Source organism: Parasteatoda tepidariorum, chromosome 4 (assembly GCF_043381705.1).
Source record: "Parasteatoda tepidariorum isolate YZ-2023 chromosome 4, CAS_Ptep_4.0, whole genome shotgun sequence".
NCBI lineage: Eukaryota > Metazoa > Arthropoda > Arachnida > Araneae > Theridiidae > Parasteatoda > Parasteatoda tepidariorum.
This window is the reverse complement of record NC_092207.1, coordinates 21,960,187-21,984,499: the sequence shown is the minus strand read 5'-3', so window position 1 is coordinate 21,984,499 and position 24,313 is coordinate 21,960,187. Positions and strand designations below refer to the sequence as shown.

The 24,313-nt window shown below is 30.2% G+C and overlaps 1 protein-coding gene across 4 annotated transcripts in view; it reads right to left on the bottom strand.

Moving 5' to 3' along the window:
* Positions 1 to 24,313, bottom strand: part of LOC107450063 (homeobox protein Meis1) — a 103,880-nt gene continuing 79,567 nt past the window's right edge. For all 4 annotated transcript variants that reach the window (XM_043039728.2, XM_071179512.1, XM_043039729.2 and 1 more), the window contains exons 10-12: positions 3,949 to 4,007; positions 2,022 to 2,120; positions 1 to 822 (exon numbers count right to left, since the gene is read on the bottom strand). In XM_043039728.2, coding sequence (XP_042895662.1) covers positions 620 to 822; positions 2,022 to 2,120; positions 3,949 to 4,007 — 361 coding nt within the window. In that variant the 3' untranslated portion in view covers positions 1 to 619. The remainder of the gene's footprint in view (positions 823 to 2,021; positions 2,121 to 3,948; positions 4,008 to 24,313) is intronic.

Below are 24,313 nucleotides of genomic sequence, written 5' to 3'. Positions count from 1 at the left end.
TGTAATTTAATACTGATTAATTTATTCAGTGTTATATTTATATACAAAGACGTTTTACAGCAATCATCATCACATTTTAAAACATTTTTCTAAGAAGATACACACTTTAACTTAACATGACCATTCATTTGTACAAAAATCACTAAACATTCCGACAATTATTTGAACACAAACTATTTTTTTTTAAAAACATAAAATACACAATTTATAATGATAAAAACTATATTAAAATTAACAACATATATCAGCTAAAATGTATTTAAATAATTGATTTCTTTTAAGTAAGTGGTTAAAATTTGTAGCATTTTAAAATATTGTTTTTTAAGTTATATTGTTAATACGTATATGTTTAATTTCAGACGAAGTTATTAACAATAAAGGATAAGAACTAAAGTTATGCTAAAAAAATTCTTTCTTTAATAATTTTAAAACCTGTAGAATTGACGAGCATTTTTGCAGTGGAAGAGCCACAGTAACAATAAATTTATGACACTTGAAATGAAATTATTATTGCACTACAAAATTGAACATGATTAAGGTTTTTTTGGGGGAGGTATACAAAATGGACAAAGTTCTACACAACACAAAATTATCCATATCAAGAATATTGGTTTATAAACTAACTATTGTGCAAGTCCATAATACTGGGGGGAGAACTATCATAAGGCGATCCATGCGGAGGTGGGGGTAGTGCACCATGTGACATCATCATAGGGTGTCCAGAAAGAAGCATTCCTTGAGAGTGGACCGGTGACCTGAGCTGAGAATATCCTGCCATATGGCCAATGGTCATGTTCTCTGGGCAAGGCAAATTCTGCAGGCCTGATATGCAAAAAAAAAATTTTTTTTTAATTTCACATATAAGATTATATATATTTAGATATAGAGTACAACTTTAATCAAGCTATAACAATTAAATAAAAGGTCGTAATTATTGAAATGAACAGTTTTTTTTAACATTAAAGTGCTATTAAATTGTGATTCAGACTGATGTTGGTTGAAAATTTGTAAGTTGATTTCTACAAAAAATGGCCAATAATTTGTTGTTATAAGCCAGAATCAATAATTGATGACAGTGGAAAAGATGTTCCACGTTAATAAGTTGCAAATCAAACAATATGAAGAAGATATAATGATAAGAAAAATGAGGAAAACATATTGATGAAACAAGCATTAATTAGCATAATTTTTAAAAATAACAGTAAGGAGAGCTAAATACTGATGAAAAGAATTGTCTGATCAAAATTTATCTTTATTGTTTAAATTTATAATAACGGATAAAGAAAAGTGCTACTTAGAGGGGATAGTCCACAACAATGCATATTTAAAGTATTCAAAATTATAAAAGTATCACATTTTTTGCGGTTCAATTTAATAAGGGTAAGGCATCTATGCTTCGACTTTTGATTATTCACGGTGCGTAGCCAAATTTTTCAACAAAAAAATAAGCACCTTTTAAGTACTTTTCAAACACTCAAAAAATATTTTTAAGCACTAAAAAATCATAATTAGACAGGTTTGGCAAGTTTTTGACAATTAACGGTTTAACCGTCATGTAAAAAAAAAAATACTTTTGTTCACAGTTTTTTACAACTATAAAAAATCATGAAATTTTGAATCATGTAAAACGAATGGCGTTTCCATACACAACAGACAGACGGTACGCCAAAATGGATTAAAGTTGAATTAATTGTGGAAACGTTGAGTAGAACAATGTGAAAATTGACTTTTTGCATAATTCGTAGTGAAAATCACCATGCTAAAGGAAAAATATCATTTTAGAAAAGGGAAAATTAAGCACTTTTTAAAAACACCCAATGAAAAAAGCACCTTTAAAAGTTTTTAAAAAACGAAAATCGAACATAAGCACTTTTTAAAAACGTTACGCACCCTGTTATTGTTTTACTTAACCTTAGACATTAAAACGTGTTGACGCTGTTGAGTTATGAAAAATTATAAATAACATTTTATAAAATCAAACCATGTGATGCAGCCCGTTTTTTGATATTTAAACAACTTACTGGATGATCTGATATGCATGGGCGACACTCCATCCATCATATAGCCCATACCAGAGGATTCAGGGCTGTATGTCGGTCCTGGTGTTCCCATAGTCCCTCCTACGAAAACGAGATATAAGTTATTGAATTATGAATTTAAAAAGTACAACTGGAATAAGAAAAAGATGATTCAGATAAGCTTTTAATGTAATGACACAATTTTCACTTATTAAACTATGGTTTGAAGAGTAAATTTTAAGCATTTTACTTGGTGTTAGAGATCAATTACCTCTCAAAAACATGGTTATGCTTTCCCTGCCGGATTAAAAATTTTAATCCTCAAAATATGAGTACAATTGGAGCCAGAATTTAAAGACTCTGGTTCCAAACCACAGACTATTGCGACGATATTTCCCTTGAACTATTTAAGCGAATCAAAATGCTTTTATTTTTCACAAAATTATAAAATTAGTTGATCTAAATTCCTTAAATATTAATAATTTAATATAATCCTAAATATTAATAATTAATAATATAATTATTTATTTTTTGCTTCAGAATTTTATAGTTTTTGATAATTTTTTGAATTTCACATTTTTAATTTTGCATTTCACATTATACATTTTTATAAAAAAAAAAAAAAAAAAAAAANAAAAAAAAAAAAAAAAAAAAAAAAAAAAAAAAAAAAAAAATGAGCTAAGGAATTATAATTTTAACTGAATTCACAAAATTCGATGAATCGGTCAAATAAACTCTCGAAAAAAAGCGAATTATAAATTAAGGATTTTCAAAAATTTTATATTTCTCAGAAATTATTTGACCGATTTCGTTCATATTGCGCTGATGCGTGAGTAAAGCAGTTTTGAAGAAAAGGAATGCACTAAATTGTTAAAATGTTTATTAAGAAGTGTGAGGAATAAAAACTGTCCGGAAACTCTAAGGAAACAATACAATCTATATATTTATTTTAAAAAGAAGTTTTTTGAAATGAACAAAATCACAATGTCGTGTGATTTTGTTCATTTCAAATTAATATTATTCTGTACAGTTTATTATGTGCATATTGTGATCATTATGCTGTTATAGTATTAATTGATTTGAGCACTGAAAATTGGAAGAAAAAAGACAAGGAAATTGAGTACAGTGTTGCTTCCAGTATCTTCCAAAATAAAGCATCCTAGCATATATTTAACGGATGTCGCCGAAGTAGACCAAAGATTTTAAAAATCAATTTTAAAAAAAAATAGAAGGATATAGAAACGATCAGTTTGCAAGTTCTGCTTAAGAAACCGTATTTTTTTTCTCGCCAAATTATTAAATTTGTTACTGAGTTCTTTGTCAAATAACATTGCGAACCGGAAAAAAAAACAAACAATGTTTTTGTTGCAGGTCAAGCCATTCCATCTGAAATATAGAGCGGCTTTCAGGAGAACTCCTCCAGACACCCGTCTCTCGTCGTGGCGGGTACTATGGTAACGAGGAAAGGTCACTTCGAATAGGGGTGCGGGGTAAATAGTTTTATCTTAATCTTTAGGTCGTCGTGAGTAAACCAATCGACACCTTCTTTCCTCCACTTCATCCATATAGAAATGTGTTCTCCCTTGTTACCATAGCGGCAGACAGCCCCAGATTTCTGGAGGAGTTCTCCTCAAAGCCCCACTATACTTGCATGGATGTTTGTTCTGTTCTCAGACTGCATCTCGTTGTTGCTGTAAATAATGGTTTTCTTGAAAACGTCTTTTTATAGTTTTTCTCAGTGTGCAGCAGTGCCCTCTACTAAATTTTTTTAATGAATTTTTGAAACTCGATGAGAAAAAGCAGGTCAGAGCAAAACTTATCTTTCTGTCTTCTTCCATTTTTCGATAGATGTTTTTTGAATTCGTCCTTAATTTTGGAGTTATCTGCTGACTGGTCTTATCTTTTTTAAAAGTGACTGAAATAAACTTACCAGCTCTGTTTGACTGATCAATCATAGGTTGAACTATTCTTCTACGGGCATTGATAAACCTGAAAGAAAATGAACATAAGGTTTTTTAACCAAAATAATATAACATTTATTACTTCATTGTTAATTTCCAATTTTCGAAAGCTTATATTATAACCTAACTCAAGACAAAACATGTTTTCATAATTTTTGGTGTATTGCGTATTTCTTTTGTGTATGTATGCAGAATTTCCGGGTCGTGGACTCCTGTTTATACCCCAGAATGGCATTTTTTATAAGATTTGTTATTTAAAAACATGTTGATTTGTTTTTAGTAATTATTTTCTTTATCCTCATAATTTTCGTGAATCTAATATGAATTTATACTAGTTGTGAATCTTCTATACAAATTCATGGTAATATGGCTTAGTAAAAATTATTTTAAATGCAATTTATAATATATTTTTAAACTAAAAGTATTTACTTAATTAAATTTTTTAAAACCGACATGTTTTGAGAAAATAAAAACATATCGCAAACTTATTTTTGAAAGAGTATGTTCATTTGTTCACAAAAACTCTTTGGAAACCACCAATGAGCAATTCCACAAGATTTTGCTCCTGCCCACACAGGCATTTTTTAAGGCTTTCTTTCCAAGCAAGAATGAGTAAATTTTTCGCCAAACTTAAATCCAATAAATTTTTCGGTTTAGTCCGTCTTTGGGGTCTAGGTTTGAACTAAACTTCGTGTACTTCGTAAAAAAAAAATCATGTGCGAGGAATTGGACAAAATATGAATAGGTAAGTTGCTGACCATTGTAAAAAATCTTTTAATACATTTACAGCTCTGAATTAAGAAAAAAAGGATCACTTGGAAAATATAGACAATAAGAGTATTATTATGTTTGTATTTATTTATTAAAATTTGTTTGTGATAATTTAGTAAGAATTAAAATTATAGCCATCATTATGTGTCCTTTTTATTTCATGTCAGCAGTTTTTTCCATTTTAAACTCACTTTGGATAACTGATTAAAATAACTTTTCAGTTTTAAATATATGGACAAAAATTAATAGTTAATTAATGTACGTTAACATATTTCTAATAGAAAACGTTAATGCCTTTTCTTATTGCATTTAACGATAAAAAGAAAACTATAATTTACTGGATATAAATTCAAGCAAAAGTAATTTAATAAGATATTTTTCTAAATGTTTACATGGAACGTATTTAACATGCTTTAAGAATCTCTTAATTTTGAAATTTTCAGATATCGTAGAAAATTATTAGTTTCTTCAGGTAAAAAAAGAAGTTTACCCATTTCTAACAGAAAATGTAAAATAGCTATACAGGGTATCTGCTACATTTTAAATTTTCAAATCCATGACTAATCTCAAGAATTTTTCATGACTTAACGAAGTTACTATTTTCTCCGACAAAGACACAGCAATAAATTTAAAAAGGCATTATAATAACATTAATTGAAATGATGGGTAGTATAACCAAAACTGACTCTACATCTTCGTATTTATAGATTTTAATTTCAAAATAGCTGAAAAAATAAATAAGCAAATAATTTTTTTTTTTTCCCTGCAGATTTATATTCTAAAGATAATTTTCTTGTTCATCGGAAAGGAAAGAAATACTCCTGTCTTTTTTCTGTTATCATTTCGGAATAAATAAAAAAAAATTCGCCAATGACTGACTTGCTTCAGCTAGAATTTAAAATTGTTTATTTTTTTTTTTATTTTAGCAAAAATAAAAATTCTGAAATCACAGAAGTTTTAAAGATCTAAAAATTATATTTTTTCTTGCATTTCTTGAAAGAGCACCATAATTTTTAAAGAACATGATAAAAACATTTTATACTTTAATAAAATATGACTGTGAGTGGGGATTTTTGAAGACAAATTCAGATATTCGGGGGGGGGGGGTAAATTCCATTTTAAAAATTAGATTTTTCGGCGACCTAAATCAATGATTTTATTTAAAAAAAAAAAAGTTAATAGCGAGAAATTTCATGAAAAATTTTGTTCAAAACCGAAATTCATGACTTTCCATGATTTTTCATGACATTCCAGGTGAGCGGAAACCCTGCTATAATTTTTACACTCAACATTAAACTATACTTTATAGGGAATAAATTTAAGCAAATGTAATATTAACAAGAATGATAATTTTGAATAAATTTTTACAAGGAACGTATATTTAACAAGTTATTATGGAGTCAAGTTTTAAGAATTTCTTCCTTTTCGTTAATCAAGCAAGCAGACACCAAGCAGAGAGAGAGAAGAGGCAATTTTTCACGGGGACCGCCAAATTCAGTGTGTCCCAATAATTCCGACCGATTAGGCAGCGAATTTTGGTCGAGCGTCTCCGCTTTCCTGATAGTGACACCGTGCCTCATTTATCGCGAGGGTGTGGGAAGGGGTGTCACACGAGGGGTGCCAATAATTTATGGAGCGAAGAGAAAATCCCAGGAAATCGGTGCTATAAATCATGGGATAGAAGAGAAACCGAGGGGAAAAGGAGAGGCATTTTTTTTCTCTCTCCCCTTTATGTGGAGTTTTGAGGTGCCTACATTGGCGACATAGCTTTGCAAGAAGAGAGAAGGATATTGTTTCTTGGAGAGATTTAAAATTATTAAGGAATAAATTCATAATTTCGTATTAACAACTGAAAAATATAAATGATGAGTGCTAGTTCCAAAATTTATCTTATATATCAATATCAGAGTGCGTAGCCAAATTATTCAACAAAAAATAAGCACCTTTTCGGCACTCAAAAAATATTTTTAAGCACTTTAAAAAAATATCATAAATATGCAGGGTTGGAAAGTTTTTGACAATTGACGGTTTTATCTTGTTTTANAAAAAAAAAAAAAAAAAAAAAAAAAAAAAAAAAAAAAAAAAAAAGAAGAACCTTTTGGTATTGTTTTTGCAATTGTCAAAAATCATGAAATTTTGAATCTTGTAAAACGAATGGCGCTTTCAGTACGCCGAAATAGATTGTGGTTGAATTAATTTTGAAAACGTTGAATAAAACATTGTGAACTGTGTCTTTTTGCATAATTCGGAGCGAAAATCAACATAGTAAAGAAAAAATCTCATTTTGAAAAAGGGAAAATTAAGCAATTTTTAAAAACACTCAATGAAAAAAGCACCTTTAAGGGCTTTTAAAAAACGAAAATCAAAAATAAGCACCTTTAAGCACTTTTTAAAAACGCTATGCACCCTGTATATTGTTAAAAATAACAATTGTTAGTTTCATTTCCTCAAGGTTTCCAAAACGAATCAAGGAAAAAAAACTTTCAGAAATAAATAGCAGTGAAAAAAAAATGTTGATTTCAACGATTAATTCGATGCAGGAGAAACGCCTTAAATTTTTTGTGATTAAATACGTTATTCAAATAAAATAAGATTTCTTTAATTACTTAATTTACAAAGACTAATTTGAAGTCAAGGGAAAGGAACTTAAAATGTTTTATATTTTCTAAATCGTATTTCTTATAATAGTAATATTATTACATGCATTAACAATAGTCTCTCAGGGGTCAATCTTGTAATGTAATTAGAAATATTAACGAGAGAAAAAAAAGTTATTCATTTTAATACATCTTTAAAAAAAAATCACTAGATGAAAAACTATTATTTTTAAACGATTATTTACATCACACTAAAGAAAAATGTTATAATTAGAATTTAGAAAATGTTTAGAGCTTGTTAAGAGTCCTAATCAATTATGTAATTAAAAAAATATGAAACATTCCTTTCCGTAAACTTTAAATTAATACTTATATATTAAAATTATATATCAATAAATATTTAATTACTTTAAATTTGGGCCCAGTGGCTAAAATGGAACGAGTCATTAAATTCGCATAATTATTGTATAACTGGTATCTTATATCGGACAGCTCTCATCCTTTTTTACTTTCCAAGACAATAACAGATTTCCTTTATTACTATTATTATTAGAAAATGCTTGTTATAAGAGCATTTGATCTAGAAAAAAAAAATTTAAAACAAAAAGAAAGCAGTAAACAAATTAACCTCAACAAAACGCAGAGTCATAAAAATTCGTTCTTCTAAATGAATAATTCCATTTCAATCTTTATAATTATTCAGAGGATTGAACAAAATTTTGACAGAAAACGCTTTAGAAAACTTGGAAATAGATTTGTTTATCATAAATGCATATACAAGTTCATTTTTTAATTATTAACTGTTTTTTATTTAATAATTTAAATGATTTTCTAAATGACTCTCAAATAGTTAATGTCTCTGGTTTTCGTTCGTTCAAAAAAATGCCTGTTCAAAAAGTTCACGACCATTGACAAAAATAATTCCAAACAGCCTCAAGTAGTTGGTGAATCTGGTTTTTGTCCGTTAAGAAAAATAATAATAATAAATAAATAAATAAAGAGGTAAAGAGAAATTTTAAAAAAAAAAAAAACTAAAAGCAGACAACGGTATACTATTGAATTACCTAACAAAATTTACTATGCACAACTGAACTGCTTCAATTTTTTGCGAAAAAAAATCTTGGAAGTTTTAAAAATTATCACTCGATTTAACAAAGTTCTTTATTCCAAATTTCTTCATTCCAATCTTTATTTCCAAAGTTTTTTTTTTCTTTTTTGAGATATGTACCGTGGTATCACATTCATTATCAAAAGTTTAATAAGAACAAAAAAAAAATGTTAAAAAATTGGAATAAATAAAAAGTAAAAAATATACGTAAGTATAAAATCAAAGATGGTGAAGGAACATACGGCCATACATACGAAAAGAAATTTTATTTATTCTAGGGATAGCCATTTTCCCCTAAAGAAAACAAATTTTGCTTTGCAACTCCCGCTCGTCATATGAATCATCAGATTTCCGTTTCCTGAATTCAACCATAATTATCTACTTAAAAGAACTTCCCTCTCCAAATAAAAGATAAGTTTCAGTTCCGGCGGCGGCTATCTAAATTTTATAAATTATCACTTTCCAGAGAGATTTCCCTTAATATACAGAAAGAATTATACTATAATCTTCGGATGAAATGTAATTAATTCCTAAGACCCATAGTGCAATCTATCGGACGACATTCGATACAATTATAAGACTTTTTTTCCTTGCATGTGCAGGCCTTTATAAAGTGATTTTGTGCGTAAAACTGTTATATAATTGAATTTGTTCTCGTTTCTTGGAGTTATAATTATAATGAAAAAATTATAAGTAAGATATTCGATTCATGCAATCTTATGGACAGTTTTATGGCACTATATTGTATTATTTGAGAGCAAAGAGGATTTTGCGGCTAACCAAAACAACTTACTGAAGTTATGTTAAATTTTACTGCAATTTCAAGCAATTAATATAATATCTACTATTTAAAAAAAAAAGGGGGGGGGAGATTTCAAAATATGGAACTGTCTCTATGGTGATTTTTTTTTCTTCAACCGTTGTTGAACAGCCTACCCAATTTTTTGGATTTACGACTACTAATGTTCAACTCCGTATTCTTGGAATTTTGAACCCAATCCAGAAGTCAAGGAATCAAGTATTGGGAGAAATTTGCTTTCGTGGAGGACTTTTTGATGGAATTAACCAGCATTTGTGTTACATGGAGAGGAAAACCACGAAAACCTCTAGCGGTTAGCCAGACTGTAAGGCTAACCGCCGTAACCCATGATCAGTCTACCACTTAAAATATTTTACGGCAGCACTGTGGTCAGTGCAAGCCGGATGCGGAATTCGTATCGACCAGCCATCGCCGGGATTAGAACCCGATTCACCTCTTTCGAAGGCGAATGCTCTATCCCCTAAGTCAGTGGTCGGCAAACTTATTAGCCAAAGAGCCAAATATGAACATAACAACAATTTTTAAAAAAGTTAGGAGCCAAATCTGCTTGTTTAATAAACTTTTATTACATTAAATAAGTAGTACACTAAATAAAACCAAATTTCATACTTAATAAATATTTATTAATGCGAACAATGTGCTTGCATCTCCTTGGAAAGTTTGAGTAAGTCAGGTTTGTATGTTGTTTTTAATTTTAGGCCAATTTGTACCCCCACTACTTTAGAAAAAGTATGCGCGCATGCTTGTGGTACCTTTGTATCACACCGGAGTACGCCGAAAACATACGAACAATTTAAGCCGGTAGCTTGTACATGGTTTGCGTTTACGTTTACGAAAATTAATAAAATTAAACTCGATGTTCGTTACGTATTTTTACAACAATATAAAATTCTAATTACCTATCTATCTTTTAACTTAAACAAAAAATTATACATGTTCTCGATTTATAGAAGAATTTTAATTTATCAAAATAAGATGTAATTTTTTTCTTACTAAGTTTTTTTTTAATGGAAATATTATTGCGCCTTCCGTGGATATTTGTGCCAGAGCCGCACTTAAGGAGCCAAAGAGCCACATGCGGCTCTGGAGCCGCACTTTGCCGACCACTGCCCTAAGTCATCACGGCTATAAAAAAATTGAAAATAATTGGATGGGAAGATTTTGTCAAAGGATAAAACTGGTAGCACTTGGTATCAAATTATGAAGAAATCCAGGGTCCATCCTGGACTGTCAAGCCACGGAGGAAGGAAAGAATTTTTATAATTATCATTAAAAGTTGATACCACGCTTGATTTATTCAGCCATTCATCGATTGATTAACTAGCCAACTTTCTCCCCACTTTTTTTAAAAAAATGCTTTTCATTCGAGATAAAGAAGTATTCATAATAACATGAATATTAATAATTGTTAGATCGTAGCATTGTGTCAACTAAACCCTTTCAAGAAAAAAAAAAGCCTAAAAATGATTAAGTATAAAATATTTTAGCAAAAACTTAACGGCAGTCATAGTAACGAAAAATAAAAAAAGAAAAAGATCCCCCCCCCCCGACTGATATAGGTTCATAAAAAAAATTATAAAAATTTTTTTGCTTAAAGGCTGAAGATTCTGTTAACTCATTTTAATGCAGCTTCAATATGTACGGAATTACAGGATTCTTATATTCATATTTTAAGAGTTTTTGTTGCAAAATATTTTAATTCAGATTTTCGACAGAAAACTGAGATAAAGACGTTTAAAGATTTTTTATAATTTATTAGCGCTTAACTTAAGTCTTGCGTGCGGAAAAATTCTGTTTTAGATGAAACTTTTTAATTTTTCGGGATTATAAGCGATTGGAAGGGTTGTTTATTCATTAATTAATTTATCAATTATTTGCTTGTGTAATTTTACATTATGGTTCTATAGAACACATTACACTACATTTAAGATTAAAAATTTGTAATAAGCTTAGTTTCTTATGAGTTTTCTTCGAGCATCAGTTCTCTAAAATTTGGGTGGAATACAGTAATCTTAGTAAAAGAATGACAAAAAATAGTTATTTGTACACAATAAATATTAATTAGCATAATTTTTAATTGAAAATACAATATAATTATTAAAGAACAATGCATTTCTTAATAGAAATCAATTTAAGTTCGAATAGCTAAATTTTAATTTTAGATCCATAATTTAATTTTGTACCTCTTATATTTAATTCTTAAGCCAATGTTCTCCTTAAAAAATAAATTTTTCGCTTTTAAATAATATAAAAATAAAAAAAATGTTAAGACTTGTGTAAAGAAAAAAATTTTTTTTCCCCACCGAACTGTAAACTAAAAAAATTATGAAAGAATAATGCATTTTAAACATAAATCAATTTAATTTTCAAAATTTATATAACAGAACAAAATATACACTTTGAATAAAATTCTTTTTTTTCCCATACGATTTTTGGCTTTTAAAGAATCGTCTTGGTTTTTATGTTTAATTCAATGCTTAAACTCTGTTCTAAAAAAGAATTTTTTTCTTCTGAAATTTATAAAAAATTGTGTGGTAAACGTGAATTTATATAAAGTCCTTTGATTCTTTTATTTTAAATATTGCAACTTAACTCTATTGGTGCAATAAATTTGAATCCCGTTATAAAGGGACATTGAAACATTACAAGGGTCCAATTCAAAAATGCACATTTTTATTGAAAGTGTATAATATTTTAATAATCATTTGCCGAAATTTTTTTTTCAAATTTTACTTTTATTTGTTAGTGACTACTAAGATGTAGAATCATAATTTCATTTCTGATATTCATTCTGAAAATATAGAGTAAAAAGCAGTAATTTGAAAAACGCTGCATACCTAATATTGAGTCGCGGTGGCAAAGAGTATAGAGTATTCGCCTCCCACTATCGTCTGAGTTGGGTTCAAAATTACAAGGCTACCGAGTTGGGCATTGATAGTCATAAACTCAGAATTGGGCACGCTGTTTAACGGCGGTTATAAAATGAAATATCTAACATTAAAATAAAGTAAAAATAAATAATAATAAGATATTCAGGGTGCGTAGCCAAATTATTCGGCAAAAACTTTTGGCATTGTTTTTGACAATTGTCAAAAATCATGAAATTTTTAATCATAAAAACGAATGGCATTTTCATACGCTACGGACAGACTATACGCAGAAATAGATTGGGGTTGAATTCATTATGAAAACGTTGAATATTGAAACAATGTTAGAACGTTGAATAGAACAATAGAACAAATCATGAAATTTTGAATCACAAAAACGAATGGCGTTTTCATACGCTACGGTCAAACTATACGCCGAGATAGATTGAGGTTGAATTCATTATGAAAACGTTGAATAGAACAATGTGAACTGTGTCTTTTTGCATAATTCGAAGCGAAAATCAACATAGTAAAGGAAAAATCTCATTTTGAAAAAGGGAAAATTAAGTACTATTTAAAAACACCCAATGAAAAAAACACCTTTAAGGGCTTTTAAAGAAACGAAAATCGAAAATAAGCACCTTTAAGCACTTTTTAAAAACGCTACGCACCCTGATATTTCATAATGCAGCCAGAAAAGTTCTTTGGCGAAGAATTGGCGCGAAACAGCAACTCGACGAAAACTTTTCTCTCGTTGACCGCGAAACAGTGCAACAACCCCGGTAGGAGAGAAACGGGGGATCTCCGTTTGAAGCCATCGAAGCAGAAACTGGGGAGCTTTGGCGATAATCAAGTTAATGAAACAGAAGGAGAAGTAACCACGGCGGTGACTGGGATGCTTTTACACGGAGACCCGCGCACGGGTCATTTGTATCTTTCCAAGAATAACAAAGTGGAGGGGATTTAAAAGGAGCAGCGATCGATACACATTCTTCGGACCGATCAATAGACCCCCCCTCCTCAACGATTTAATCGGTTTGGTAGATCATTGTTAGCTTTACCGATCAGGAGATTTGGCGAAAAGGGTTAATTGCAATCTCTCTTTCAAAGAGCAGACTGAAACGAAAGTTTTGAGATCAATTTCAAAAACTTTGTCTCAAAACGTTTTCGGAAGAATGTAGTTAATTAGCAGCATATGATATTTAATGAAAGCATAGTATGAAATTGTATATAAATACAGCGAATAAATCTCCTTTTATTGTCTGAAGTTCGCTGTATCAAGAATACTTCGTAAATTCAAAAAGTAAAGAATCTTTTTTTTTCCTTTTAAAAAAAAATTAGAATAATTCAAAACCGGTGGTGGATGGACCATAATTTATAGTCTTTTTGACATCAAGATCACCGAGGATAGTTTTCAAGGTTTTATACATCATATAACATAAATGTTGGTTGCACTAAAAAAAAAAAAAAAAAANAAAAAAAAAAAAAAAAAAAAAAAAAAAAAAAAAAAAAAAAAAAAGCTACTAGATGCCTGATTACGGAGCTTCCAGTTAATTCATTCCCGTTTAAGTTGAATCTCGTATTAACCCTTTAACGATCACGAACGTAAAAAGTCACCCTTCCACCTGCATGTCACGAAGGAGGACATTTTCTATAGGCCGAGAAATCGTTCGGCATTAGAGAAGAAAAAAAATGAACAAAGAAAATAGTGAAGTCCTTTTTTGCAGGAAATAAATATAATTATAAGATGAATATAATTAAAGGAAATAAATAAATGAGCTGGTAAATTAAGAGGCCAATCAAAGAATTAGTAAGCAAAAAATCAATCAGTGAATTGAAAATCATGGAATTCATGAATATAATATAAGATTTAATGAATAAGAAAATCAATGAATCAGCTATCTAATGAATGAACAAGCTAATGTGCAGATCGAAGAATCGCGGATTTGTCGATATACTGTTTAAGTGATTCATTAAGTGACTGATTTATTGATAGGTTGATTCTCTGATTCGCCCATTCATTAGTATTCTCACTTATTATTTCGCTAATTCATAAATTCGTTTTTCATTTAATTAATTGATTTGATTTGTACCAATTTACTGATTCTCTTAGACTTACTTTTGTTACTGTCATGTGTGTAGTAATGAACGGGTCAAACTGAAAGTTCCAGTAAAAAGTTTTTTTATTTCAGGTTTTTGCTGAACTCGGCAGAAAGAATGCGAAATTTCGAATTCACCTTTTTGCACTTTTACTGGTATATAACACTAAAATTCCTATTTCAGCAACTTACGGTAACATATTTAATTTGTTATCGTAGGTGATAGAATACATATAATACATATAAATTATCTATCTATCTTTCTATTTCTTCAATGCCATCGACGTTGTGCCATTTGACGATAAACAAAGAGAAAACACAACTTTTTCAAGACAAAAGACAGAAGTTGAGAATTAAATACGCTTCAAATTAAGAAAAAAATTAAAAACAAAATATAAAAATTTTAAAGCTTTTTCTGTTTTTAAAAAAAAGCTCAAGTTGGATTTCTCACAACCTAATAGCTAAAAATTGTCAACTAAAAATACAGCTGATTTTAAAAATATTTACATTTTATCAATTTCGACAAAAACAATGCTATTCATGATTTTTATTTTATTTCATAACCGTCGTGGAACAGTCGACCCAATTTTATGGGGTTACAACTACTAATGTTCAACTCCGTAACCTTGTAATTTTGAACCCAGACCAGAAGACAAGGGAACTCCTGGTTCGAGTATTGGGAGAAATTTGCCTTCGTGGGGGACTTTTCGATGGAGCTAACCCGCATTTGCGTTACAATGAGAGGAAGACCACGAGAACCTCCCACGTTTAGCCTGACAAGGGGACTCTAACCCATGATCCGTCTACCACTGAGGATATTTCATGTGAGCACTGTGGTTGGTGCTAACCGGATACGGAATTCGTATCGACTGGGACTCGGACCCGGTTTGCAGCATTGGAAGGCGAACGCTCTGTACCCTGAGCCATAGCGGCTCGCTATTCATGATTTGTCAATAAAAAGCTAAGGTACTTTTTAGAATTTTTCAATAAGAAAAAAAAAACAAGAAAAGAAACGTGAAACATGATATCATCACATGTACCCTAAATTGCTCGCTTTACCACAAATTGTTTTTTACTTTAATCTCATACAGGAATTAAATTATTTAACGCAGATGTAGTTAGGCAGTATGTTAAAATGTATAGTAAATATGCAGCCTCTAGAGAAAAATATTTTTTTTTTTATTCCTCCGTTTTTGTAATCACCCACTCTTCTCTGTTTTGAAAACTCTAGCAATTAGTCTTCATTTCCAACAGAACCTCTCTTGACTTTTAAGCAAAGAGAAAAGAATCCAAAATAAAATAAAAAAGTAAAATTGCACCACGACTTTGAAAGAGAGTCGCCGGATCACTGGAGAAACTTTATTAAGATTAATGGAAGACATTTTAAGAGTTTACTCTCCCTCCTCCCTCAATTTTTTCTCATTTTCGAATTGCGCAAATCCCTTTTTGGCTTGAACCATTTCTAACCATTAATTTTGATCTAAACTACATTTCTGGATTTTATTTAACACAGAAACCAAAGGTTTAATTCTTACTTCATGAAATCCTTCCATCGAGTTATTTTAGAGTGTCCCGAAATTTGAAAAATCAATTTAAGATAGAAATGTACAGTTTTCTGCATTCTGCTTAAAACACTAGGTGGAATTTCTTAAAAAATTATTAAATTAGTGATGAACTTCTTCAACAGATAGCGTTACCAACTTAAAGAAACTCTAGCGCTAAGTTTTCACTATTAGCATCAATTGTGTGATGAAATTTGGTTTGCAGACCAAATTAACAGAAGTTCTTGTAAAAATTTCTTTTGAAATGATATGGCATGCTAGGTGAAATATTGTTTAGAAGTTCTTCCAGTCAGTAGCGCCATCTGTTGTCAAAATTTATATCTAATTTTGAAATTTGGTGAGAAGAATTCTTTGCAAACAATTTATTTTTATCGTCTTTTGTTTTACCTATAGGGTCGACTTTAAAAAAAATCGTTGTTCATTCTGAAGACATCAACTAGGTAACATGATTTGTGAAGTAGACAATGAAATCTAGCAGAAATCGATTACAATTATCAATAACGATACAATGCTGACAAAACTCGGATTGATCCATCTAAAACAGGTTCGAGCATTGGGCCACGCTGGGTACATTTGCAATCTGCTTTTAGCATTCGCTGACCATCGAAGCAGACATCATAGGATAGAGTAACATTGCGGTCAGGCTGACTCTATAACTTATATATCGGATTGGCTTTCTTTTATGTAACGCAAATAAGATTATGAAACAATAATCCAGCACAATTAAACAATAAATAATTTGACATTTAGGGAAACACCAATTCTGTCCACCAATTTTCAACGCAACAGCTTTCTTTTAAAATAGAAAATTCCATTTTATTTGTTATTTTGTTGCTAACTTTGATTTACATTATTTTAAAAATGTTCAAGTTTATGTAAATAAAAATCGATGTTAAAATTTAAAAGAAAACTTTAAGCTACATCTATGCAAAATATGTTATTCTTTATAATAAAACTTATATTCAATCAACAGCCTTTCATCCCTTCAGTGGGTTGATAAAATGAGCATGCTTGGGAATTAAACACTGGGGGCTGCACATTGGGCTGACCACCCAACCGGAACATATGCTCTTGCACCCCAGAGCCCAAAGGTCAAGAAAACTAAGATGGGCACAGTAGGCCTTGGCCCTCTATGGGCTGTTGTGCCACTGATTTCAGTTTAGTATATTCAGTTAAAGTTTATCGGCATGTCACGGAATCGGAAAATTTCTTCTACAAGAAATAAGAATAATCATTTGTTGATATGTGCATATTCTATCAAATAAAGAGTAGAAAATTTAAATTACTGAGGATAAAGTATTTATAATAATTCAATATGGTAATTTTTTAAAAAGATTTTAGAAGCGCAATTCGTGTTATTTATAATTTATTATTTGATATAAAGGGATTACGATATAATTAATTGTGTTATATTTATTATTTGTTAATTTAAAAAGGTGATTTTTCTTAAAAATATTTAAATATCCAGACTAAATTAAAAATAATGATAATAAATAATTTAAAAAAACTGAACTGTGCAGAATTTCTTTCAGAACAACCCTTCCGATGACATCAACGCGCAAATCTGTTATAAATGTTCTGGAATATTCCACCCCCACTTAAAATCAAGAATGCAGGGGAATCGCAGCTAAGATCATCCAGCATTGCCCCAACTTTTATTTAAGTAGGACTCTGGGGATAAACGTGCCAAACACAGCAACCCTTGCTACCTTTAACATGGATTTTCCCTAATCCGGCTGGCATGGCAAAGTCCGGGCTCTTCGTTGTGACAGCGATCATCAATCGCGATTTGCGTGGGGGGCTTAAGATCCCGAGGGAAAGCCCCGGCGCGAGCACAAAATCAATGGTGAGGCCCCTGCAATTACAGATTACGGGCATCGGCTGCAAATTATGAAAAATAACCCGACCGCCCCGACTTCTTTTTCCCGAGCGTGCCGTTAACTTAGCTTAACGTTGGTTCGGGTCGAGCATTAACTTAAGTGATTTTTGCCGTTGCCCCGGTTACGGTCGCCCCATACAGTGACAGGTAATATGTCGTTTTCTGCAAGCCCCCGCTCTACCACTCTTTCTTTTTGTCTTTCAGCAGCTAGTTGGATGATCCCCCCCCCCCCTTTTCTGCGTGTTTTTTCTTCTTCTTTTTTTCCAAAATATAAAATGGAAAAATTTTGGAATCTTTAGTTTTATTTTATTTTCGTATTTGAAAGAAAATGAAAGGTTTGGTTATGGTTCCCACTATCAGGAACATGGAAATGGTGCGGGTGGTATTTTTCACAAATTTGATACGTTTGAGGACTATTCCGTTTGGTTTCGTTTTACACAAGAATGAAATACACACATTTTTCTCCAATTCTCTATCCTCCATTTTTCAAAACAATTGATAGAGCTTTTTCACATTTTATTTTCAAAAAAGCGTTGAATTTTTTTAAGAAAAGTCTTAAATTATTCTCACCTGGTTTGATAAATTTATGGTAACTAAATTAAATGTGACCTACTACAGTCAATTATTATTTTTTTAAAATCAGATTTTCGTTTTTTACAATCTTTTGTGTTAGCAGTTATACTGTACTAAACTCTAGTTAAAATCTTATACACAAAGAAACAAAATTAAACGGTGCTAGAGGCTTCGTTTGATAACAAAAAAATAGAGGGTTTAAAATCTAAAAGGATCAGGTTCTCTCTAGATTTCAAAGCTGAACAATTGTAACCCTTTAAAGAATGTGAAAAATTATAGAATGAAAACTTCCTTAAAACATATTCCAATTATTTCAATAATTATAATATTAATAGTGCAAATTTATCCCAAAATATTTCTGCGAGTGTTGTGTTTGGGTATATAAGTAAATGATGTTTCGTAATTTCTGAATTAAACGATTCTGAATTTGATTCTGTTTCTGAAATTAAACAGTGCTAGAGGTTTTGTTTGACAACAAAAAATAGAGGGTTTAAAATCTAAAAGATTCAGGTTCTTTTTAGGTTCCAAATTTGAAGATTCGTAACCCTTTAAAGAATGTGAAAAATTATAGAATGAAAACTTCCTTAAAACATATTCCAGTTATTTCAATAATTATAATATTAATAGTGCAAATTTATCCCACAATATTTCTGCGAGTGTTGTGCTTGAGTATATAAGTAAATTATGTTTCTATTTTTTCTTCTTTTCTTAACAGAAAGAAGGTTTAACAAAAAATGTAAAGCTATTATAAAAACTGTTAACGTAAGGATTTTCTAATTAAAAGTTATTCTGGTATAATTTGTAGTAAAATTGATGAAGATAGTTACAAGCTATGTTGATTGCGAATTGTAATTGTCTGTGACATAATGTGACAGATGGAAAACATATAAATTTAAACCTGAACCGAAATTGAATCCTGTTTACGGCTCCATGTTACAAGGTAGCGAATCAAACGAAATCCAATTTTAAAGAAATTCACTTACGAAGCTGGAATCATAGATAAATGAGTACTATGAATGACAAATCAAAAGAGGATGTGCTCAGTTCCACAAAATTTTTGAGTGTATGCAACAATTATCGTATAATAGATTTGGAGTTGGTTGCTCTATCGTATAAGTTGAAGCCTCAACAAACTCCAATGCCTGATTATTTTCTGATTGAAAAATCAAATCAAAATTCTAATTTTCTAATTACAAATTCTAGATAATCTTAAGACTTATACTTAATGTGCACTACTTTGGTTTCGTATTTGTACTCAACGTCACTTTCTTATTTATCAGTAAGAGCAAAAAAAAAAAANTGAGGGAGTGAGACCCTGTCTCAAAAAAAAAAAAAAAAAAAAAAGGCCATTGGGTGGTTACTTTTTTCAAAACCACTGTGAAGTTCAAAATTGTATCCAAAAATGAAATTGAGTTCTGTTGAATTTCTAAAAAGGTCAACAGGATTTTAGAGCTAGGTTGATTTCATATTTGATATTTTAATAATTTTGCAGATTAAAAAATATAGTAAAATTTTACCAAACACTTGGAATCTCCACTTGTGTAACCAAATTTTCCATAATTTAACAACAATAGATCCGTGCATAAGAAATAAAATTATGTACTTGTTTGCACTTGCTTACTTAAATACATTGGGATCAATACCTCACTAGCTAGGATAGCAATATCAGGCTCATAAATATGTGCGAGTCAGAAATTTCCCATTTTCGATATAAAACTTAAATAACTTCTTAACTATTTGATACATGGACTTGGGTGTGATTTTGTTCTATTTAGAGTAAAATATTAAATGAGTAACATTATATCACTTGACTGGATAACGAGTATGGTTTGTTACCTTGGCTACCAGAATATTTGCATGGCAAATTTGTAAGTACCGTTCAGGAAATTCTAGACAAAGCCGATTTCCGGGCAGAGTGCTAACTTCAGATATTCATATTGAATCCAAATCACAATTTTAAAACAATTCAGAGCTTTCATATATAACTACTTATATATTCATGTATTTATTTATTATTATTTCCTGAAGATATTTTGAATAAGGTAGTTAAATGGCCTTGAAAATTGCGCAAAATTTCAGTTTCTTGCTATTTTAAGGTCAAGTCAAATGTAAGCCACAAATGGTTTTTAGGTACTACTCATTAATTTGTATTTACAGAAATATATACCTTTGTGGTTCACTGTTAGCACAGGCAGATTTTGACTGTCAAAGATTTAAACAAAAATAACCTTATTTCGAAAATTTTTGAATGAAAGAAAATTTTTGAATTTTGATTGGTCCTTCCAGGCAAAGGTCCCCTGAAAATACTTAGGCCTTAATAGTTAGACAGAATAATAGTCAGTGACGTGGTTCACCTATTTCAAAAAAATAAGTACTCCATGTAAAGTGTTTTTCTCAAAATTCCAGATGATCTTCAGTTTTGACCACCATCCACCAACAACAACAAAAAAAAAAAACCTTGAGAAATTCTTTTTTTTCATGCAAAAGTAAAAAGGAAAAAACATGTTCCTAATAGTTTTAACTTCAAGAACATATCTGGAAAATTTAAAGTAAAAAATAACAAGAAACCAGCTTTGCCTATTTCGGTGTATGTATATATATATATATATAAAATCGGTTTTCAACTACTTAAAACTTTTTAGCACTAGAAAGACTGAAATACCTATATTGCCCAAAAGCAGTCAAAATAACTGCATTGTGAAAGAATAACTAATGTATAAAGAAATTTATTTAAAATTAATTTTTGATATTTTTTATATTATTTACAGTTATATAACAAGTTATTATTAAATATTAACAATAAAAAAAATTATATGTTGCACAAAAAGTCACAAAATTCTAAGAAATTGTGTCATCATTGTTTTTCCAATTGAAATTAAAAAGTAGTCAAAATGACTTCCTTTTGCAATCTAGTATAAATGTATTCGTGCTTTTTTAGTAACCTTTGTTAATTGATAAAAACAATTGCAATCATATTTGAAAAAAAGGGAGGGGGGCAAAACGAAAATTATAAACGAAAGAAAGCACTTCAACCATTGTTATGAAAACTTTCACAATACTTTTAAAGTTCAGAAAAATATTTATAACTTTAACATTGCACGTTCAGAAATTTAGAGTTTTTTAGAGGAAATACATTTGATACAGAATATTATAATATAATTTTTTACGATAATTTTATAGAAAAAAAATTTAACCTGCGACTAAACGGAGCCAATTAAGGCGATAACGAGCCAAGAAATAAAAGAGCAGTTCTGATCAACCCTTCGAACACTCGTCATCCTGTTATTCCCGCCTTCAAAGGGTGACTGCGACGATACGGAGGCGCAAGATCAACTCCTCGTTCTCAATGATTGGCAGTTTAGTCGATCCCTCCTACTTTCTCAGGTGATACTTTTCCCTTCCTCTACACTTGTTGACACAAATGACTCTACCACAGCTCCTCTCTGAAAAAAGTTTAGACTCCCCCCTACTGTAGAACCTCAATAGAATATCAGATTCCGAACTTTTCTGATAGGTCGATTTATGCTTTATAAAAATCTTCAGAGATCCTCAGAAAATACTAATATTATTACAGGGTGCGTAGCCAAATTATTCAACAAAAAATAAGCACTTTTCAATCACTCAAAAAATGTTTTTAAGCACTTTACAAAAATATCATAATTAGGCAGGGTTAAGTTTTTGACAATCGACGGTTTTATCTTGTCGTGTCAAAAAACCTTTCGGCATTGTTTTTGACAATTGTCAAAAATCATGAAATTTTGAATCATGCAAAACGAATGGCGTTTTCATACGCTACGGACTGACTATACGCCGAAATAGATTGGGGTTGAATTAATTGTGAAAACGTTGAATAGAACAATGTGAACTGTGTCTTTTTGCATAATTCGAAGCGAAAATCAACATACTAAAGGAAAAATATCATTTTGAAAAAGGGAAAATTGAACACTTTTTAAAAACACCCAATGAAAAAAGCACCTTTAAGGGCTATTAAAAAACGAAAATCGAAAGTAAGCACTTTTTTTAAAAACGCTACGCACCCTGTTATTGTAGAAAGACTCCGGAAAACAGAATTTTCATTAAAATGACCAATGTCTCCATTCAAATTTTGATCCTTCAGAATCAACCCATTTCAAAGATTCACGTGGAAGGAGAATTTCGCATATTTTCAAAGTTGTAATGTATACAATAAATTTATTTCGCCGCCCAAAATATTTTTTAAATAAAGTCCTTTAAATTCATTATGGTTAACTAAATTTTGTCACATATTTATGTTATTTTTATTGTTGAATTAACTTTTCATAGCAATATAGAGCATTTCAAATATGATTTTTTTTTTAAAAAATATAATTTAATCCAAGCAACAAAAAAAAAGTTTAGAAGATCTCGCATTTAAATTAAAAGGATCTATCGGTCACCGACTCATTAGACTTGATAAAAAAAGTGGCTACTAAGTTATTACAGTCTACCTGCTACTAACTAAAAATTCAAGTTTATTAAAAAGTAAATATTAATTTCAATTTATGTACGCACCATTAGTGTTGAAGATATTTTCGCTAAAATCACATTTTATAACATAATAGTTGAAGAAATACGCTTCACAAAACATATTTGTGCGAAGCCAGTACAAGAAAAAAGCTAAATATCAATATTTCACATGCACACCCGCAAATTTATAAACATCTTATTTCGAAAAGATTATTTGTTGAATATTCTGCAATTCAGAAAACTGTAGCAAATGATGCATAAATTTCATTTGCATACCTTCTTGTTTGACTTTTCAAATAAGAAATAAATTCTGTTATGGAATTTATGAATTCTTCTCTATAGTTCAATCAATAGAGTACTTGCACTTCAAGAAGATCACAGATACCCACACATGTGGCCTATGACGTCAGAGTCAGCTGATAGTTTGGCGTGTTAAAGTTGCAAAATGGCGTGTTAAAGTTGTGCTCAGTTACTCCACATAAATAATTGAAATATTTGTGAAAGAATATAGAATGTGAAACTTAAGAGAATTGATGATTGAAGGACTTATTTACCCAAACGAAAGTTAATGCAAGCAAATGCCACGTTTCAACAACCAATCAGGATCGAGATATCCACACTACATAGCTTGCAGGCATCTCATTATAGATGTTAAAATTATATTCCATTTATTTATTATTTAATTGTGAGTGAGCTACAAGCTAGAATTTGTCTAGTTTTAATTTAAAAAGAAAACGATGTGGATTTCAGGTCGCTATGACGATATGATGGAACAACTTGTGCAAATAAAAAGTGTTATGTTTTCTTTGATAAAGGATTATATTATGGATTATATAAAATCATCAATATTTTTGCAATCATTGATGAAGCTTTCCGTCTAAAGAAATATAAGAAAATCCAGAGATTTTAGATCCTTATTTTGATGGTAGTAAAGAAGAATATATATGTGACAAAAGTAATATTAGTGTTTAAAATTATTTAATTAATTATCATCTAAAAATTGTATTCAATTAAAATAAAACGTTTGCTTCTATAATCGAGCTCGTGACAGTTTTTTTTTTAAATAAAAAGAATACCCGTTATAAAAGCAGAATAGGTCCTCCAGTATTATATTTATTAAAGCGTAAAAACAATGAGAAAGGAAATTTAAAACTTTTGAAATATTTATTCTTGCTCATACTGCGGTTAGAAGGAAAAGTAACATCAATCATTACAAAATGAGGGACATTTGTAAAGGTTGGATAAATGCATTTTTATTTCTCATTCATTTCTTCCCTTTTCCCATAACTTTAACTTTCACGGCCATTTATTTTACGACTTCTTTTCCTTTTTGAATAAGTGCCTTGGGGATTAATTCTGCAGGGAACGGAAAGGAAGGTGTGAAACACATCTGCAGATCCAGAATTCTTATTACAGTCCTCAAATGTTCCAGATAGTTTGAAAGAACATTTTGCTTTTAACGGTACTGAGTAATTTATTTAACGAATATTATTAGTTGACGAGTACACTAAGGAAGATTAAAAATGAAACTCACGAATATGACACTATATATATATATGAGAATTTCGCATAT